The sequence below is a fragment of the Salvia miltiorrhiza genome, chromosome 4, assembly GCF_028751815.1.
Source record: "Salvia miltiorrhiza cultivar Shanhuang (shh) chromosome 4, IMPLAD_Smil_shh, whole genome shotgun sequence".
Classification (NCBI taxonomy): domain Eukaryota; kingdom Viridiplantae; phylum Streptophyta; class Magnoliopsida; order Lamiales; family Lamiaceae; genus Salvia; species Salvia miltiorrhiza.
Window position 1 is genome coordinate 35,043,685 of NC_080390.1, and position 21,531 is coordinate 35,065,215.

Sequence of the window (21,531 nt, forward strand, 5' to 3'; positions counted from 1 at the left end):
CGTATCACCGAAAAATTGAGGCGCCATCATCGAATCCAGTGAATAATCGGTGAAATCATCGGATTTACAGAGATTCATCGAAGATGGCAACAGATCTAGTGAATCTTCGGAAGAATCACCAAATTTACAGAGAGAAGTGAGAGAAGTTTGTTCACCCATCGCGCAGGGGTGACCGGCGATGAGGAATCGGAGAGGAAGTGAAGGAGAATCGGAGCGATCGAATGGGTGAATGAATCTGAGCAATCGAACGGGAGAATCAGAGCGATCGAACGAGAGAACTTAGGGTTTTCAGAGAGGGAAGTGATACGGCGCCCTCAAACCCTAAGTTTGAGAGGTGAATGAAATTTTAACCAAGTGTGAGAAATAATATTGGGGGGTTGGGTTATTTTATTTCAGCCGTATAAATGAATTAATTGGGGTTGGGAGTACTTTTAGTTTTACACATTTTTCGAGGTTAATTATTTGCTTCAGCTAATTACCTTTGTTAATTAGGAGTGTTCAAAGTAGGTTTGTGGTGGGCCCAACAATGGCAATACAAGTAATTTGTGAAACAAAATAAGGGTACTTTTGTCAAAAAAGTGAAACATGACTCATTTTCATGAAAAAAAAAGAGGAGAAACATGACTCTTTTTCGTAGACGGAGGGAGTAATAGGAATCAAGATAATGGGAACATGGGAGTACTTTTTCCACACACACACACAAATAAATAAATAAAAAGAAGATGGCAGAAGTGGAGAATACATGGAAGGTGGAAGGGCAAAAAGGACATTTGAGAGCAGAGCAGCAGTAGAAAACTGATAGAAGAGCAGAAAGCAGGAAGGTGAAGTGTGTGTTTCAGTTTCAGACATTTTTTTTGCTGTCTCTGTTTTCTCACTCATATCTTGCAAATGTACCTGCCTATTTCGCCCACTTTTTCTCCTCCATTTCTTCAGCAAATTCTCATGCTATGATCTCCAAAATGTCTTATCTTCAGGTTCGCTTCATATTCTCTCTCTCTTGATTCTCTTGATGCTATTCCTGCTCTCTGGGTTTTGTGATCTCTCTCGTTTTGTTGACTCATGGTCAAAAAGAAAATGTGGGTTCTCCCATTTGCTTGATTTCTTAAAATGGGTTTCAGATTTTATTGTACAATCTGCTTTTTTTTTTTTTTTTTTTTTTTTTTTGGAGATTTTTCCTCTTTAGGGGATTTGGTTGGCCCCAAGAAGGGATCTTTCCTTATTTTAGGGGGTTCTTTTTGCTTCTTAAAGCATCAATGTGTGCTTAGGGTTTTGATCTCGCGCGTTTGCTTCTGAATCGCCTAACGTTTGGGCTTCATTTTCGTTCTTGTTGGATCTGTGAAGTTCCGCTTGTGCTTGTGGGTATGAAGAAGTTTCGTGAATTTGATCTTTCTGTCAGTAGCTGTCAGTGTGGAGTTGCTGAACACTTTACCTTTTTTGTTTACTTTATTTCCACCATTTTTGTGATTGGTGGTTCTCAGATCTGGGTTTAGACAGTATTGTTTTTACCTCTGAGGTTCTAGATTTTGGTGGCTGAGAATTGAAAGTCAAATATTGCTGTGAGTGAAGTAGTTGATTCTCTAGCATCTTAGATGGAACTTGATCGCCAGTGATGAGTTTTTGTTGCTTTTGCTCAGCTTAGAAGCAATGTTGATTTTCGCAAATTTGAAGTACTAGCTTTACTGCTTAGTTTGAGATTTGTTCTCCAAAGTGTTTTGAACCATCTTTTCTTTATGTTGTATTATTTTGGAGGGGGATGCTCTGGTAATTGTTTCGTATAATCGAGAAATGAAAGGATGCTAAGTAGGATTCTTGTGATGGTGTAAGAAGGCGCTGTGCTTTAATGTTGGAATTTTTGAAATGAATTGCTGCTCACATCTTTAATCTTGATTTTGTGTCTCCTAGGAATTAGGTGTCACCCTGGCACTGCTCTAGATTGATCTGCTGAGTCGAGTACTTCTGATTATCCTCATTGGTGGCTGTCCTTGTATATTGGTTCGTTGCTGGTTATTGGATCTCTTGGCTTCTTTGGAGAACTGAACCTAAGATATGGGTTCTCGATTTCCCTCTCATCAGTTGAGCAATGGCCTTTATGTATCAGGCAGGCCTGAGCAACCGAAAGAGAAGACTCCAACAATGAGCTCAGTTGCCATGCCGTATACTGGAGGAGATATAAAAAAATCCGGAGAACTAGGTAAAATGTTTGACATCCCTATGGATGGCTCCAGGTCCCGAAAATCAGGTCCCATAAACAGTGCTCCAACAAGGACAGGTTCTTTTGGTGGTGCAGCTTCTCACTCAGGGCAGTTGAATTCTGTGAGAAGTGGCTCGGTTTCAGGTGGAGTTCCTGGGTCAGTTTCATTGAAGAAGACAAATTCTGGCCCACTTAATAAACACGGTGAACCATTGAAGAAGTCGTCTGGTCCTCAGGGAGGTGGGACTGCTGTATCTCGCCAAAATTCGGGTCCTCTTCCTCCGGTTCTGCCTACCACTGGCCTCATTACATCTGGGCCTATTACATCAGGTCCCCTAAATTCATCAGGAGCTCCACGCAAAGCTTCTGGTCCTTTGGAGTCTACAGGCTCGATGAAGATGCACAATGCTTCCTTAGTCAATAACCAGGCTGTTACCCATCTTAGCCAGGATGATGAATATTCATTCCGCAAGAGCTTCCCGAAGCCAATTCTTTGGGCCATCATTCTTCTCTTTGTTATGGGGTTTATTGCTGGTGGCTTTATCCTTGGAGCTGTTCGCAATCCCATTCTTCTTGTGGTTGTTGTTATTCTCTTTGCTGCAGTTGCTTCTGTATTCACCTGGAATACATGTTGGGGAAGAAGGGCTATTACTGGTTTTATAGCTAGCTATCCAGATGCAGAGTTACGAACTGCAAAGGATGGCCAATTTGTCAAAGTTTCTGGGGTATGTTGATTTGTTCGTCTAGAATATATACCGTATTGACTATTTGAGGTGCATTTTCACTTTTCGAAACAGACATGTTGCTCCTTCCGCATCCATAACATGCACAAAAACCTGAGATCTATTAAGGATTGAAACTCTTATATTCTAAGTTAGAAGTTTCTTGTGAAGCAATTTTGGAATCCTAAGAAACATGTCCTGTGATCAACGATACTTGCTATGCTGTTATAATTTCAGTCATTCTAGACATTATATGCATGCAGTTGCATTTGGTTTTACAGTTTTTGATTGGATTCGAGGCTAAGATCTCTGCCTTTCCCAACTATCCAGTTTTATGCTGCATTACGTTGTTTTTATAAAGGGAACAAGATTGCATGACTACCTAGTACTCTCTACTCAAGTATTGAGATGATATTCTTCATAATGGTGTCACACTAGCAACAGACGCATATGAATATCTAAAGGATATGGCAAGTCATGTATTTGCACTTATGTTGTAGAGTTCCATTTTTGGGGACTAAAAGTGATTAGGTTATAATTAGTTATAGAGACGGAGCTTTGTTTGGTCTAATTATAACAGCTAGTGAACACAATTATCTCCCTAGCATTAGTAAGGGGAATAGTTCTCCAACATATGTGACTCATGGTGGTAATTGGCATGTGAGGATTTTATTCTAGTGGTGTTTGTTTGGAAATAGCACACTGATGCAGCTTTGTTTAATTTCAAAACTTGAGTGCTGTCCTAACAAATTAGGGTTTCTCTTTTTTGAAGGTTGTCACCTGTGGAAATGTTCCTCTTGAGTCATCATTCCAGAAAGTTCCTAGATGTGTTTATACATCTACAAGCTTGTACGAGTACCGGGGATGGGATTCAAAAGCAGCAAACCCAACACACCGTCGCTTTACCTGGGGCCTCCGGACATTAGAGGTGAGGAGGAATACTTTGTTCTTTACATGCTGCTTAAGATCTCATCATTGAAACTTATGTTGCCTACTTAAATGAACAAGATTTCTCTGTTTATATTATGCTTAATGATACAATTCTTGATGTTTCTTTCTTTAGTGAGAGATCACTCGGCGGCAGATCTTTCTGCCCCATATGATATCCATATCTTCTGTGCTTTTGCTAATGGATATTCTCTTGTTCAATTACAGAGTTTCCCTCTACATTCAGTCTACATATTGAACTAATCGTGTTAGATGGTTTAAATAACATGCAAGAGGTCATTCCATATTTCAACTCTTGATTGTATTTGGCATCACTGCATGAGTGAATACGAAAGGCTCGACCAAGTGTAAAATCTTGCGAGTTTTATGAATATGACAACATAAGTTCTGCTCTTCTTTGTTGATAATACCTTCATTTTTAAATGCAATTAGTTTGTGTTTACTGAGTCACTTTTTTGCATTTTTTGAAGATGGAATTTACCACCTGCATGTTAAATTTGATTAAAGTCAACTACAAAATTTTGAAACCCTACTGTTAAGGCAGGCTAAGATAATGAAGTCTGACTTGTTTTAATCATTACTGCAGAGGCATGTTGTTGATTTCTATATTTCCGACTTCCAATCTGGTCTGCGGGCATTGGTCAAGACTGGTTATGGTGCTAGGGTAACTCCATATGTTGATGAGTCTGTTGTTGTCGACATCAATCCATCTAACCGGGATATGTCCCCTGAGTTTGTCAGATGGTTAGGAGAACGGAATCTTTCTAGTGATGACCGCGTAATGCGTCTCAAAGAAGGGTAAAGATCCTACTATAACTCTCAACGAACTTGCTTATCCCATTTTCCTGTGCTAGTTGTTTGGCATGTTCAAGTTACTGACCAATATGTTTGTATATACACATGCACACTGAGTGCATGAGACACGCCATTCAAAATAATGTTCTCGATTATGCTACCCAACCTGATCATGTTGACAGCCAAAGCATGTAATATGCACGTTATTTGGATTTTGCTTCTCAGAATCTCACTCATAGTTTCCACTGTTTTCTTGATTGACGATCAGCTACATCAAAGAAGGTAGCACTGTGAGTGTTATGGGAGTCGTGCAACGGAATGAAAATGTATTAATGATAGTTCCCCCGCCAGAACCCTTCTCAACAGGATGCCAGTGGAGTAAATGCATCCTTCCAGCCAGTCTTGAAGGCGTCGTGTTGAGATGCGAGGACACGTCAAAGGTAGATGTCATACCAGTTTAGCAGTTTGACATTTAGCTGAGTTGGTTTGTGTCGTTCTGAGAGAAACAAGAAAAAAAGAATCTCATTTCTCATCAAAAGGGTGGAAAGCAAAGGTGAGTTCAGTGTTGACCAGGTGTATAGTTTTTCGCGTATCTTTTTTATGGCGTTTTTCTTTATCAGTCTATTTCGGGTCCAGGAGTTATTTCTCGGTATGGCATTCGTGTGAATTATTATAGTACAGTGGAGGGAAACTGGGCGATTAACAACAAGTTGAAGATTCATTTTTCATTTTCATTTTCATTCATCATTTTTTTTCTTTCTTCCCTTAATTTTTGGTTAGAATTGTTTTGGTCAATTGGTAGCTCTTGGGCTTGTTGAATAGTATTAAGTGTACCTTTGCTCATGAATGTTTATTGGCTTGAGATATTCTTTGTGGCCTTGTTTATATAGGTCACTTTTTTTTACTTTGGGTTGGAAATGAAGTATGTATTATTGTTCATGATATATATATATATATATATATATATATATATATATATATATATATTGTAAATGCTGTGAGTTTTATTTCACTATACTTTCGTTTCATTAAAACTACTATTTGACACGCTCGTTTCTGTACTTATTTCATTGTTTTGTATATTGTCAAACAATTTCCTCCTTCCATTTAATCCATAAATAAATGATTTCCTATTTCGGGACATGTAGAAAATGAAAATGCGTTTCAAAGTCATGCTGATGATTAAAATGCCTTCATTTTTAGTTCATTTTGTAACTATTTAAAAATAGGTAAGTATTTCGACTTTGTTATTTAAGATGTGTTCTTTTTTGGTTGTACATGAGAAAATGAGGGATATAAAAAAAATGGGTTAATGTACAAATCTACCCTTGAAGTTGACATTCCTAGAGCATATCATTCCTCATTTTCGACGTTGACTCAAATAACCTCTCAGAGCTCATGAATAGGGTACATTTATACTCTGTCATTAAACGGCGGGTTCACGTTGTTTCCTTAAAAAAAATCATTTTTGCGTGGGGCCCACCTACTACCATTTATGCGGTTAGTGTAACAAGCTTAGGATACGAAGAGTTTTCTTCCATTTTTTAAACTCACAATCGGCAGACGACGACGTCGAAGGAGAAGAAGGCTGTTTTGGCGATTTCTTCACGTCATTCGAGTGCTCCGGCGACGATATAAATCAAGTTCTGAAAATAGGTAAGTGTTGCATAAACTGGAATCTTGTGGGGCATTTTTTCAGAGCATGCAAATCGATTCTACATTTTTTTTTTCTTAGATGAATCATGAATAGCATGTCTGGAATGTTTACATTGTGTTATTGTTGTGTGTTTTGGTTGTGCAAAATGTCTGGTGAAAAGGTCAATTTTATTTGGGTTAAGTACCAAATACCCCCCCAACGTTGGGGCCCCTATCGCGTATAGGACCCTATAGTCAGGGTCCGCGCTGTTTACTACCTCAACGTGGCTAAACCTAAGCAAATCCCCCTCCCAACGTTGGGCCCCTATCGCGTATAGGACCCTATAGTCAGGTATTAAGTACCAAATACCCCCCCAATGGTGACTTAATGCAGGGGGGTATTTGGTATTTGAGGGGGGGATTTGCTTAGGTTTAGCCACGTTGAGGTAGTAAACAGCGCGGACCCTGACTATAGGGTCCTATACGCGATAGGGGCCCCAACGTTGGGGGGGTATTTGGTACTTAACCCATTTTATTTTCAATTTTTGGGGTTATTGGAAGAAAGATTAAGAAATTGGTAAATTGTTATATGATGGTTGGAACTCTATGGAAATAGAAGACACATTATGAAATATGAGTTTGGAAAGAATAATGTCTGAATTCGAGTCTTGCATAAACTATAAACCTAGGGCAGTTTATGAGCTTAATGAGGATCATTCTTTAGAATAAGGCCTAGTACTCCTTAGGGATCAAATGCATTGTGCAAAAGTGATAGATTACCTTGAACTGATTGGACAAGAAGAGATTCAGTTTTTTGCTGACCATGAAACTGATCATATGCCTAGTATTACACCACTTCAATTGTTTACAGAAGAAGATATTGAGGGCATAAATGGGGCAGGGGGATAGGGTGTTAATGTTGAGAAAGAGGGAGTAGATGCGGGGCATGGGAATGAAGCTAATGATGGGGTAGGAGCAGAGGGTGTTGAGGTTGAGAATGAGGGAATAGGTGAAGGGCGTGAGAATATTGCTACTGAAATTGGTTTAGGGGCAAAGAGTTTTGATGTTGAGAATGAGGGAGTAGATGTAGGGAATGGGGATGATGCTAATATTGAGGTAGGGGCAGAGGGTGTTGAGGATGATGAGGGAGATAGGGGTGGTCTTGAGAGCTTAGAACAAAATGTAGAGGCAGGGGGTAGTGAGGGAGAAGACGGTGATGAAGAAGCAAGAAATGAGGGAGAGGTTGAAAGTGATGATGACTCGAGTGTTTATAGTGATGATTTTGGTGAGAGTGATGATGATGAATTGAAATTAGGGCAGTTTATGGCTAGTGTTGAGGAGGGAGAAGAAGGAAATATTTGAACTGGGTAGACCTTTGCATACATGCATATTGATGAAGGAAGATTTGGAACTGGGCAAAGGAAGCTAGGGAAGCCATCAATGCATATGGTGTTAGGTTTGAATACAAATTAAAGTTTGTAAAAAATGAGCCCACTATGATTAGAGTTATATGCATGAATGAGAAAGAGTGTCCAATTTGTCATGCATGTGTCTAAGGATGGAGATGTTCAGGGTCTAGTGGTCAAAACTCTTGTTCTAGACCATAGTTGTTGCAAGCAGAGGGAAGTGCCTAGTGCAAGCCAATCTTATTTGGCTAAATACTTCAAAGAAGCAATCTATAGGAATCCTAAATTCACATCCAAAGACATGCAAGGTCATGTGAAAGACCATTTGAAACTACATGTCAGTTTGAGCAAATGCAAGAGGGCTAAGAAGGAGATCATAACTAAGTTGGAGGGGAGTTACAAAGAAGAGTTTAATAGACTTTGTGACTATATTGAAAAGGTAAAAGAATGCATGATTGGAAGTAGATTGGAGTTACAACTATCCACAGAGCAATTGCAGAACCGAAGAAGAGTCTTCAAAAGACTTTTTGTTATGCTAGAACCGTGTAGACTTAACTGGTTAGGGGGTGTAGACATATCATTTCACTTGATGGCTGCCACTTGAAAAGGAGTAACATTTGGTTGTCTGTTAACTGCTGAGGGTAAGGATGGGAATGATGGCATTGTTTCTATTGCATAGGCAGTAGTGGACAAAGAAAACAAGAACAATTGGAGGTAGTTTATGGGGTGGTTAAAACAGGAGCTCAATTTTGGTGAAGGAGATGATGTTACCATCATGTCAGATATGCAAAAGGTATAATCAATAATTCAATAGCAGCTATCTTTTAATTCTCTTTCTTCACTACAGTTTTTAACTTGAGTTTTTGCTTAGGAATTGATGGAGGCTGTGAAGGAGGTTACACCACAACTGAGCATATATAGATGGTGATTTTTTGGGTATCGGATACCCAATACCTGATCCGGTTCAGGTCTGTATCGGTACTACCCGATACCCGAACACTATCTCCCCACCCCTACTCACCAGTACTATGTGCGGGTATGCCTAGAACGCATTATGGCTTAGTGGACCCAAATGGTCATAGGCATGCCCAAAGGCATACTACCACCTCCTACATTTGTCGCACTATGTGGAGTAGGATTTCTCCAAACTTGTGCCCATGTATTGCTTGCAACTTGGCTTTGCCCAGAGCATTACCGGCCGCATAAGGCGTCGGGTTTGCCCAAGTTATATTGGAATCTGGCCCAATGCTTTGGGAACATTGTTGTACAATTATTAAGTTTATTTTGACCTCTCGAATATTATTACCCCATACCAAATCTTAACTTAGTCCATACCAGGTATAAAAATTTAGCTACTCATAAATAAAGCAGATGTAAAAATAAAAAAAAAAATACTCCCTCCGTCCGCGAATTAAAGCCCCATTTACTGTTGGGCACGGAGACTAAGAAAGCTGAAAAAGGTGTTATAGGTAAAAGATAAGGGTAGTTGTTTACTTTTTGCTAATCTTTACTTAAGAGAATGCTTTTACTTTATTGACTTTAAGCTTTCCATTTAATTTTATGTTTCAATTTAAGTCTTAATTTTATGTTTCATTGATTAATTAATTTAATAGGCAGAATTCGAAATTTAATAGGCACCACATAATCTGTTCGATCAACAACTGCACCACATATTCCGCTAAAGACAACAGAAGAACACAAACAAAGGCACCAACGCAGTGTAAAAAAATCGAGATCATCAAAGCAACTCGACGATCACAAACAAATTCTTCAAAAAAACACTGAAAAATAAAATTCATGAAATTAAGTCAACCAAAAATAAATGGTCCATCTACGTACAGAAAAATACTTTAATCACTGAATTCTCACATCAAAAAACAAAGAAGAAAAGGAGGAAAAAACTAACCGCGTAAGGCAAGATGAAACGGAAAAAGAAAAGAATAATGATGTTGAATTATGGATTGGCTGGTGTGATAAAAACAAGAGAGACAGTAGAGAGGGAGACGAGCCGCTTCAGTATCCGGCATCAACCATGGCGCCGCTTCAGCTACCGGCGAGATCTGCTCCGATTCAGAGAGAGGGAGACGAGCCGCTTCAGTATCCGGCATCAACCATGGCGCCGCTTCAGCTACCGGCGAGATCTGCTCCGATTCAGAGAGAGGGAGACGAGCCGCTTCAGTATCTGGCAGCAACCACGGCGCCGCTTCAGCTACCGGCGAGATCTGCTCCGATTCAGAGAGAGGGAGACGAGCCGCTTCGGTATCCGGCAGCAACCATGGCTAGGGATATCAATGCAGCCCGAAACCCGTGGGCCGACCCGAATAACCCGACAAAATTAGAGGGTTAGGGTTGAAAAATCGCAACCCGAAAAAATCTCCAGCCCGATTAGCCCGCACCCGACTAACCCGGAACTCGATAGGGCTAGCCCGAAAACCCGATGGGCTGGCCCGGTGGGCTGACGGAATTGTGACTGATGCATCCAGTTACAACTTCTGCTATGTTTAGATCTATGGTATTTGCTTATATATATATATATATATGTAGCCTCATTAAAATAAGTGAAATTAATTAGTTAGAATATATATGTGTGTGTGTGTGTGCAATCTCATTAAAAAAGTGAAATTAATTACGGATTTTTTGTAGAAATTGATTATTAGTATCTCATTAGTTAGAAATTAATTATTAGTATCTCATTTTAAAGTGATACCATTTTTTTTTTCTGTCAATGAAACGTGCATGGCAAATCTACTAATTATTCAGTAATAATCCATATTGATTCTAGTGCATTGATACATGTTAAATTTTACTATCACATTTTAATATAATTTTGTTTATGTAATCTTGAATATCTTATATTTTTGCATTTCATGCTTTGCTATATAATTTATATCTTTAATATCTATGTATATTTTATACATTATACATTAGATCATTAGGAATAATAAAATACAAATGATAATTTTATTTTTACGCCTTTAACATGATTAGCCCGATGGGCTAGCCCGAAACCCGAAAGTTTAGGGTTAGGGTTGAAGATTTACAACCCGAAAAAATCTCCAACCCGATTAGCCCGCACCCGACTAACCCGGAACCCGATAGGGCTAGCCCGAAAACCCGGTGGGCTGGCCCGATTGACATCCCTAACCATGGCGCCGCTTCAGCTACCGGCAAGATCTGCTCCGATTCAGAGAGAGGGAGACGAGCCGCTTCAGTATCCGGCAGCAACCACGGCGCCGCTTCAGATACCGACGTCGTTTTCTCCGATTCAGAGAGAGGGAGGCCCGACGGCTCGGTTTCAGCCATCAACCACGGCACCAATTCACAGAGATCAGAGGCCGGGGTTTCCGGCACAATCGATTCAGTTTCAAAGGGATGATCCATGGAGTAACACAACAATGGTAGATTTAGGAAGAACAAGAGAGAGACGATGCAAAGAGAGAAGAACCCGATGAAAAAGATAAGGGTTTGGTAGAGAGAGAGAGGCAACTGCGAAATGTGGAATTCTCTAGAATTCCATTTGATAGACATAAATTTAATGGGGCTTTAATTAAGGATGAATACTTAATGAATAATTAAGTAGGTTAAAAAATTAGGTGGGATAATTAATGGCAAAGGGTAGTAATTTAAAGTAAAGAGGGAGGGTAAAAGGGTACAAAAAGGCAAATGGGGCTTTAATTCGCGGACAAATATTTAGAGGCAAATGGGGCTTTAATTCGCGGACGGAGGGAGTACTTGATTAAACGTAGTCTGGGCAAAAACTAATAACAATCTTCGCCGGCTCCAACTCTGGGCAAAGCAAACAAAAACATAAAGAACAAAAAGTAAATGCCTTTCGGCCTTGTATTTGCCTTACACTCTCAAAACATAGAAAAATAGACTAAGGAACAAAATAAGGAAAGTGAGCGCGTAAGGGGTCGGCCTGGATCAGTGCACACCTCTCTCTCTCTATCGCTGGAAACTCGAAGTGTCGAAGAGCTCCTCCTGCTGGGCAGTGCATCCATACTTATAGAGAAGGCATGGGCTAGGGCTCTGGCCCATGATTGGGCGTCGACTGGGCTAGGGTTGCGTAGTTGGTTCTTTACTTCTATGTCATCCCCTAGAATCTGCAAATCTTCCAGGTTTGGCAAGAAATCTCGCATGGAAGGTAAGAGATCTCCTTCTGACGAAGCCGTCGTTTGAGCTTCGCGCAAATAAATCATGTGCCCACAACTAGGTTAGCTAGCAGTAAGTCTAGAGTCGAATCCACAGGGAACTGAGCGTAATTTCTTTTGCAAGGGTGTCACTAAAAAGGATTTGTTTTCTGAGGGTTCTGACCACAACTTGCTTATGGGCAGAAAAGGGTTTTGGACCAAACTGAAATAACAAAAGTAACTTGGTCAAATAACAAAACAATTCTGACTTGGGCTTGGGCAGGGCTGGCATAGTCGGGAGGAAAGATTCAGGGCTGGCACGCGCGTGGCGCTGGGAAGAGCTGGGAGCGTAACTGATCAGCAACAACTTCGAAGATTTCTCCTAACGGCCGGGGTCACTATCAACCGTGTAATTACTAATTTACCCTTGTTGTATATGTCTATAAATAAGAGATGTGGTCATACATGTAAGACACGTTATTGAAATACTGGTGAAGCCTCACACCAACACCTAATCTAAATAATATTAAAGACGTCAGAAATCACCTGTGTAGTCGGAAAATCAAAGGGAAAACTTGTAGAGAACTCAAAACTCTTTTAAAACTCTATTTCGTATATCTCTCTTGTGAAGAAGGTTACAAACTTACAATGAGTATTTATAGGAATTTACAAGGGCGAAGGGTATATTAGACTTTCTACTCTAATTCACGTACTCCACATGCTGGAGTACGTACTTAGGTCATTATCGGAGGAATGTTCTTTACTAACTAACTTGCAGCTTTACAAATGTTAATGTCCCTCCGATCAGCGCAGGCTAGCGTTGTTCCGGCTGTGCAGATGATCACTTTTCCCAACCTTCTTCTTTACTTGTGTTGTGGAACCTTCAATATAGCCTCCGGTAACTAATTAGGTTATCCTGCGTAGTATAGCGGAATTACTTTGTCCTCAAGGCTGCGCAGACGTTTTCCTTAGCACAACCTGATTATTGAGCTCTACGGCTGCGCAGTCCCGCGTTTTCCGTATCCTGGCTATTGACTCGTGGTTGTCATAGTCCTGTATTGTTAGTCCTGCGCTGATGGAATCCTTACTCCTCATCAAATACTTAATACAATTTCTCTTTCCCTTGCTTTAGCAATTTCCACTTTCTTCTCGATCCATTTCATACCACAGGTGAGTTCCTCTCTTCGTAAAATTAAAGGGTGTAAAATTCGAGCACATCAATTGATATTTTCTGGTTTTATTTTTGCTTTTACGTATTGCCCAAATTACTTTCGTACCAGGCCAGAGAGCTGGCACTTAGACCAGAGAACTACCTTAAAATTGCATCGAGTACTAAGATACACCGGCTCCATGTGGATTCGACCATATTCTTGCCATTGACTAACCTTAATTGTAGAGATTGGAAAATACAATTTAATTTTGCCTGAGGTCTTAACGTCGGGCTTCAGCAATATTCAAATCCACCATTAAGTCAATGATCCACAATCACTCATATCTACTCGCACATTATCTCTCACTCTCGCATTCCTCGCTCGTGCGTTTTGCCTCCAAGCTCACAACACTCTAGAGTTTCGATCACTCGACTAGTCCTGCTAGCTCGAACGTCTGTCGCCCCACATTCCACAACATTCAATAGCTCTACCTCTGATTATCAGGACATCCCGATCTTTCGGATATACCACTTATTATTACTATCTATTTTCTTTTTCTTTTTTTTGAAGGGATTACTAATCTATTTTCTACTATTTATTATTTCATTATGTTACTTACGTCTGTTACTTATATCTAAGGGTGTGCAGACCCAATCCGAACCCGCCAAATTCGCCCGGACCGACGGGTTCGGTCTGGACCGGATCGACCCAAGACCTATGTTCGGTCTGATCTGGGTTAGTTTTCTTGGACCGAACTTTTATCGGGTCAGTCTGGGTCGAAACCCGGTCGAACCCGGACCGACCAATGTATTTATAATTTAATTATTTTTTTATATATTTAATATTTAAAATAGTACTAATAAAATTTAAAATTCAGATTTCTAACCCTAAAGATTGAGTTGTGAATTGCGAATGGTGGAACTATGATATTGATATGTGTTGGTATCGTATTTATTATGTTTTATGTATGAAAATTAAGTGCGAAACAGGAAAAAAAATAATTCCGGCCTCGGCGGGTCGGCTCGGATCGAACCGGACCATTGCTCGGGTTCGGTCCGGGTCCGGGTCTGGATCGGCCCGCACATATTTTTCGGTCCGGGTCGGTCCGTCCTCTCAAAATTTTCGGTCCAGCAGACCCGACGGCTGCACACCCCTACTTATATCAATTCACTTACTTGAGCGTCGGGGTCTCTTCCATCGACACCCCACCGTTGTTCATCGGAGGGCTCTAACGTTGCTTGTGGTTCAGGTTGCTAGTGCCCGTTGATCCAGACGTGACTGACGCACTTTGTTAATTGTCGGATTCACCCCCCAACAACTATAATTTATTATGTTCATCATATATCATTTCAAGTTCATCTCTCTTCGATTTTCTCTCTAGCCTATAAGCTCAATTATTCAAATACGTTGACAACTTATAAGCTCTTGAAACATCTTATAAGTTGTTGGAGCTTATAAGCTCTTTAAAATAAGCTTAGCCAAACACCCTCTTAATCGTGGGAGAGTATCAGATTTGACACTGTTAATTATGAATGGCATTTAGTATTGAGGTAATATATGAAATTGGCCACTTTTATATACTCCCTCCGTCCCAGCCCAATGGCTCGTTTTCCTTTTCGGGACGTCCCAGCCCAATAGGCTCAGTCTTAAAATGGAAATAATTAGGGTTGTAATTAAAATAATTAGCTACTTAATTAAAGAGGATATACACCCTAATTAAAAGCCTAAAGACTCATTCTCAAAAAACATTTTCTCTCTCCACTTTTCTTTTCTTCTTCACACGGTCTGCTCTCTCCCTTCTTTCATTCCCTCTCTCTGCGTCTCTCACTCTCTGTTGCTCTCCGGCGAATGTCGCCGGCCTCGCCGCGCCGGTGCGGAGGAAGCGGCGGTTACCAGTGGTCACTTGCAAGCATTTTGACGAACAGATGGAGGGAAAAGTGCGTTGTTTGGTGGCTGATTTTGGATCTGGGTTTGCGGGAAGAGTGCCGCATTTGGATTTTGTGGCTGACATTACGAAAATTAGATCTGGGTACAGGAAATGAGTGAAAACTTAGAGAAGCAATGTCAAAACTGAAAGATTTGAATGAAGAATTGAACGTAATTCTTTCCAAATCCATGGCAGCAAGCGAGATTCGAATATTCTCGAGTGGATTTCTTTATGTTTGGGGGGTTCTTGTTGCAGCATTATTGTTGTTGATTAAGGAAAATAAAGGAACACTTAAAATATTAATTATTGGTGGACCACACTATTTAACTACCAAATAGTGACTTTCTTAATCTCCGTGCCGAAATGAACTGGGCCTATTGGCCTGGGACGGAGGGAGTAATAAATTTAAAAATTAGACTATCAAATAAAAATATTAAATATTAGCCACTTTTTGTGTAAAAATACAAAATTACACCTAACATTAAAATTAAAAAATTGGCCACTATCTTCCCCTCTCACAACATCCTCTCTCTCTCTCTCTCTCTCGCTACTTCATTCTCGTCCACTGATGTGGATGAAACAGTAACAAAAATTCAACAAAATGCACAATTCACAATTTTCTAGATTAATTACAAGAAATAGGATTTTCTGGTAATTTAGAAAATATAAAGAAACTATTACAGGGTATCGGATTTGTTTTCTCCGCAGACACATAAATGGTAAATTGTTTCTTGAAAAATGAAAATACCTTACATCCTTTAATTTGACGTTGAAGATATTTTGTTAAACTCACACATGCACATGAGGAAGTGAAATTCAATTAGTAAAATGGTTAATCTCCAAGTAGTAAGTGGATCGCATATATATGGTAAAATATCACTAATATGAACATCCAATAAACACGCCACCATGTTGCATTTAGGAATCATACACAATTAGAAACTATAAAGCACGAGAATATTGATTTTCTCTGACAAGCACACAAAGTGAAGCCTCTATGTTCCTTGAAAAATAAAATCAGGCTGTGTTTGAGCTTGAAACCATGCGTGATTGCTCTGTCTTAGAACTAAAATCAACAAAACAAATCACGATGACCTCTTCGGAGGAGCCATATTCTGAATGAGGGAGGTTGCCACCGTGAAAGCAAATATTTGCACCACTAATCCTGCATCCATAGTTTCCAATACAAAGTAAACAACTTATTATATCCCATGTCTATTTTCAGCCACATTACAGAAATTTACCAAGTGAAACAACACCAATCTGTGAAACTTCAGGCTTTGTTGTCGCCCACTTACTCAAATCTTTGATAACCTGTTGACATGTAAGTTGATCATAATTCGATATAATAATCACTCAACGATTATTGAAATAATTATACAAAAACATACACATGTAATATTCAATTACACAAAAATAATAATGAATGAACGAACACGTCTAACTAACTTTTTAGAGTTCAATTAACAAAGGATTCATCGTCTACTTCAACATGTTTCCTTATATCAGAAGCTACACAGAGGTAAAGCGACAATAAGATAGATTATTGAAACATTTCATGAGTCACGTACTTGACATGAGAATGACTTAATATTATCGAGAAATCGCGTGCTTGATCCAACTATAATGACATTGAATTTTTTGAAACTAATTGCTCAAATTTCATATGGATATGAATAATGATGACAAGTGAAGGATCATAAAAAGCATCTTACTCCAAAATCGAAAAACATCTTAACAATTAAGGGAACTTTTTTGTTTCAATAGATGAAAAATTACATGATTTGTTTTATTTTTTTAAACTTAGGCTGGGAGAGTGGTGGGATATGAATCAAGACTTCACATGCTTACCAATTGAAGGTCGCACAATTTGTAGTTTGAACTTTTTATAAAATATTAATTACCGTAAACATGTCTTAGGACTTCCATATTTTAAGCAACAAATCCTCTATTAGACTTCAGGAAGGCCTTCTCATTGCCATGATTATATGAGTTCAATTTCAATTGATTTTCCTTATCACCAGATTAGTTTCATGCAGCTTTCAGAAGACAACTTGTGAAAAACATACTTTTTATAGAATAAGGTGGCGTTTACTTTGCGTGATTGATAAAATGGATGATTGAGTATTTTTAACCTTAAGAGTATAATTATTCCAATCTCACCCTTTTGATAAGATAATAATCACGCAAAATTAGCTTAAATGATAAAAATAATCAAAGGCATTGGGATATCCTAAAGTTTTAATCCAACAAAGTAAACAACGAATTAACTTTACTATTTTAATCTATCAAAGCTAATCCTTCAAAGTAAACGCCCCTAAGGAAATCAATGGCAAATAGACATATGCTTGAAGTGATATGAAAGATATAATAAGTTTTATATCCCGCTAAGAAATGCAAAATTTCTTTAAATTACAAAACTTGATCTTGACCGTGTGGATGGGGTTGAACATGCAACCTTGAGCTTGGACTTCGACAAACTAAAGAATATTTAGTACTGACACTATAATCCACTTACTGCTTTCTTTCATGACACATTAATAAATAAAAACTCGATCTTATATCTGGATTCAATCTTCTCAGACTTGGATTTGTCTATGCAGGCGCTGCCTCCAATCTTAATTAGCATCATCTTTATCTAGATATATGTAGCTAATTTCTCTTCCTAACAGCTATATAACAAGCTCATCATATCATCAAAGGATGCAGAAGAAGATATCATACCTCAAGTGACTTTTTACTCTGAAGCACCGAGACAACTGAGATAATAACAGCTACTGACGATCCAAACAAGTACAGCTTCAAAAGGATAGCACGGCTACGCTTTCGACCTTCACAATATCAATTGAGACAAAAAATAAAAAAAACAACTCAAACGAAACCCCAGCATTTGCATTGGAATTTACTAATTGACAGAAGGATGTTTCAGCTACCTAATTCTCCTATTAATAGAGAGAGAAAGAAAATGACACTAGAAGAGACTGAAAGCCTATCAAGAGTTCCCCATTCCACTGTAGGCAAAAATACAACTACCGCAACAAGTAATTGAATAAAGCCCTGCAAGAAATCAAAATCTCAGACAAACAAATCCTCCAATTCTACAAGAACATGAACAGCAGAAGCAACAAAATTAAAGAGCCAAAGATGCAACGTTACTTGAAATAAATCTAATGTTGAATAAAGGAAGAATTGTAGGGTCAAGAAAAAATTGATCAAGCAATTAGTTGCCTTTTAAAAATCGTGTATTTAAGCCACTAATTCTTAAAAAAAAAGAAACACACACACAAACATACAAATAAAATTATAAAAGGAGAAATTTTGATTGATTTTTGTCTTCTATCTTCCCCAAATTTTACTCTACAAGTCAAAATTGAACAATTAAATCGCCAAACCATAACTTAGAAAATACCTGGATTAATATCAGTTTGCAAAGGCGAGATTTTCCTTCAGCAACTCTTTGGTATCCTTCAAAATCAATATCAAATGGGAGAATTAATAAAAATCCACAACAACAAAAAAATGTAAACCCCAAAATTTATGGAAAAATCGATCGGGAGAAAAGTAAAAGATTTATAGATGTGAGCGTACTGGAATCGACGACCATTCGATATGAAAAATCAGAGCCGTCCGTCCCAGATGGCCTCCCATTGATAGATTTTCTCTGACTCATTTCTTGCCCTTATCTATTTTCTGCATTTTAATTGTGTGATTTAACTAGTTCTGTCGATACTCAACTGTACTAAAAGAAAATATATTTGAACCAGACACCAAACGATCTGATCAATTAAACAACTGGTTGACTATTATGTCGGTTCAGTCCTCTAACAAATTAAATTAAATTACAAAAAAGAGAAAGAAAGTTGTTAAGCACCAAAAATAAACTAAAAACAACAAAGGATAAAAGGTGTTCACTGTTAAGGTTGAGCACTCCAGATTCCAGAATGTCCCCAGACTTAGCACGGGAAACTCAGTCCCCAAGCCGAAAGAAATAAAGTGTAATTTGATAATAAATTTCATCACATACTCATAGAATCACAAGCAATAGATAAATCATAGATCAAAATCGGAAAAAGAAAAATTCGACGACGACAAAGAAAAATTCGAATTTGAACCTAGCTAGATGAAGAGGCGGCTAGGGCTGTAAATTCAGGTACCCTCAGGTACCCTACCCGCAAATTGCAGGTACCTGCGGGACAAAATCGACAAAAAACCCTACCCTCACCCGTCCCCCCTACACTGTGCGGGTACCTGAATACCCGCAGCGGGTATCCGCCGCGGGTATGAGGGTATCCCCATTTCCCGCAAAAGCTTGTCCTGCAAATCACATAGAAATGTCTATACAGCTGAATCTCTCTTTCACTCAATCAAGAAAGTCATTTGTGGTTGTCTTCTAAAACTGCTAATGTCTAGAAATGTCTAACAAACTCAAATTCCATTCAACAATCTGGTGCGGATCTGTAACTTCTAAAACAGAAATCATGTCTAGAAATATCTAACAATCTCTCTTTCACTCAACATATTCGACATAAATTCCATTCAACACAAATTCCATTCACAAGCATCTCTTCCAGACTGCATTCGACTAGAAATCAAGTAGAAATCAAATCTGAAATTTTAAAATAATTGAAGTAGAAATCAGTAAATATAATGTATTAACTACAATAATTTCACAAATTTCCCCAAAATTTAAAGGATTCAATTTTCTAGGGCTAATGGATTCAAATTTCCCAAAATTTTCTAGGGCTAATGGATTCAATATTTACCTAAGTTGGCCACCGGAAATTAATAGCTGTTGCTTAGGGGGGGCGGCGGGAAAGTGCTCGGCTCTGCTGTTGGAGGAAGATGCGAGCACTGAACTGGAGCACGACACGAGAGGAGACGTCAGACGAGCAGCAATCCGACGGTGGGGCGGTCGCCGGCGGAGAGAAATCTGAATTTGTGAAATCTGACGGAGAGAAACTTGAATTTGTGTTAAAGCTTAAAGGAGTCGACGTTGTGAAGAGAAATCTGGCGACAAGTTGTTTTTAGTTTTACTTTTGTTTTGTTGTTTACTAATTACTACTCCCTCCGTCCCAGCTTTTGGTATCCAGTTGAGAACGGCACGGGTTTTAGTAAAGTAATTGATGTGATGTGAGTAGAATAAGGGTCTCACATTTTATGTGAGAGTTAAAATAATCAAAGTGGAGTAAGAGTCTCCCCTACTTTTACCAAAAATAGAAATGGATACTAAAATGTGGAACGACCAAAAAATGAAAGTTGGATACTAAAAGCTGGTACGGAGGGAGTACTTATTAAATAGTCAAATATTCAATAGTTAATAATGATTATTTAATTAATAAATATAAAAAATTAATTAATTCAATACATCGGGTAAGCGGGTATCCGCATTACCCGACGTGGGTACCCAATACGTATAAAATACACTACACGCACCTAACACTGTTCGTTAATTTTGTGGGTATCAGATACTCGATCCCCGCGCGGGCGAGGATATACGTGATACCCGCAACCCGAATTTGCACCCTTAGAAGCAGCGGTGCTCCGGCAGCAACGGTAAGGCAGGGGAGGTCAGTCCCAGCGGAGATGGTGCGGGCCGCGCGTCGCAGTCTGCGCTTGGAGAGACTGGCGAAGGAGCGGCGAGCGAGAGAGGAGAGACGAAGCGGAAAGACCGAGAGGGACAAGCAGAATATAAAAATAAACATTGTGTGATAGTGTGGTTGAAATTGTTATATTTGTATTTTGTTTAATTTTAATTATCAATATAAAAATCTATATCTATATATATATCTATTGTATATTAACGCACAGTTTTGGCACATTCGGTTTTCCCGCCAAGAGGCATTGGTTTGTCCAATATATAAATGTAGTTAGTTTTGTTTTGTCTATTGGAAATTGTGTGACTGTATTTCCTACTATTTTGTCTTTTTATATTTTATTTTTTGTATGTGAAATTGCAGTAAAAAAAACTGTCACCTTCTGTTGTACACAGCTGGAACAGCTGAATCAATTAATGCTAGCTGCAAGAATTCCCGCCTAAACTAACATTTGAAATACACATCACACACTTTTAGAGCCAATTTATTGCCTATAATATCACATTTACATTTCAGAAATCATTTTCTCAATGTTACTTTCTTTTTCTGTTGTTCTTCATTGTTCTAACTCTTTTTTATGTATTTTTTTTAATGGTTTTTAAGTTCTTATGTGGTATTTTTATTGTTATTTTGTTTAGTATTTTTGTCTATTTACATTTAGATACTAACCAATTATTACAACATAATTTTCTGATTTATACATACTCCAAAATTGTGGGCTGATTTATTTGAATTTTCTGTGCAGATGAAGATTAGAATAAGAAGAATAGAAGTGTCACTTGCAAAAACAACAAAAAATGGTTTGTTTATATTAAAAAATTAAAAGAAAAATAGATAACATGCTGAGAAATCTCATATCATATTATACAATTTCTGAATCTCTATTGTTTGTATGATCAAAACACACCACAAATGGAAATTTATGAATGAAATGGTTCTTCTATTTGATGAGATGAAAAATGAAATGATTTTTTTTCTGTTCTATTTATTTTGCTTATCAAAAAACAATGATTTTTTGCCAGAATAATTTTC

The 21,531-nt window shown here is 38.5% G+C and overlaps 3 protein-coding genes across 4 annotated transcripts; 2 read left to right on the top strand and 1 right to left on the bottom strand.

Moving 5' to 3' along the window:
* Positions 1–772: 772 nt before the first annotated feature.
* Positions 773–5,617, top strand: LOC131021319 (uncharacterized membrane protein At1g16860-like). Of its 2 annotated transcripts, XR_009100919.1 has the most exons (6): positions 795–974; positions 1,903–2,916; positions 3,686–3,841; positions 4,448–4,659; positions 4,925–5,209; positions 5,293–5,617. XR_009100919.1 is itself a non-coding variant. In XM_057950453.1 (5 exons), the coding sequence occupies exons 2-5, from the start codon at positions 2,047–2,049 to the stop codon at positions 5,115–5,117; spliced, it is 1,431 nt and encodes a 476-aa protein (XP_057806436.1). In that variant the 5' UTR covers positions 773–974; positions 1,903–2,046; the 3' UTR covers positions 5,118–5,617. The 2 variants fall into 2 exon arrangements, 1 of the variants encoding a protein (XP_057806436.1); XM_057950453.1 differs by having other exon boundaries at positions 773–974; positions 4,925–5,617.
* A 1,427-nt stretch (positions 5,618–7,044) lies between these two features.
* On the top strand, positions 7,045–7,653 carry LOC131023355 (acidic leucine-rich nuclear phosphoprotein 32-related protein 2-like). Its single transcript, XM_057952896.1, has 2 exons — positions 7,045–7,135; positions 7,220–7,653. Exons 1-2 carry the CDS (start codon positions 7,045–7,047, stop codon positions 7,651–7,653), a joined length of 525 nt encoding a protein of 174 aa, XP_057808879.1.
* Positions 7,654–15,767: 8,114 nt separating this feature from the next.
* Positions 15,768–19,953, bottom strand: LOC131021320 (uncharacterized). The gene is made up of 7 exons (XM_057950454.1): positions 19,669–19,953; positions 18,494–18,595; positions 18,315–18,370; positions 17,839–17,962; positions 17,630–17,736; positions 16,150–16,219; positions 15,768–16,070 (listed from the first exon to the last, which is right to left on the bottom strand). Exons 2-7 carry the CDS (start codon positions 18,573–18,575, stop codon positions 15,991–15,993), a joined length of 519 nt encoding a protein of 172 aa, XP_057806437.1. The 5' UTR covers positions 18,576–18,595; positions 19,669–19,953; the 3' UTR covers positions 15,768–15,990.
* Positions 19,954–21,531: the final 1,578 nt, after the last annotated feature.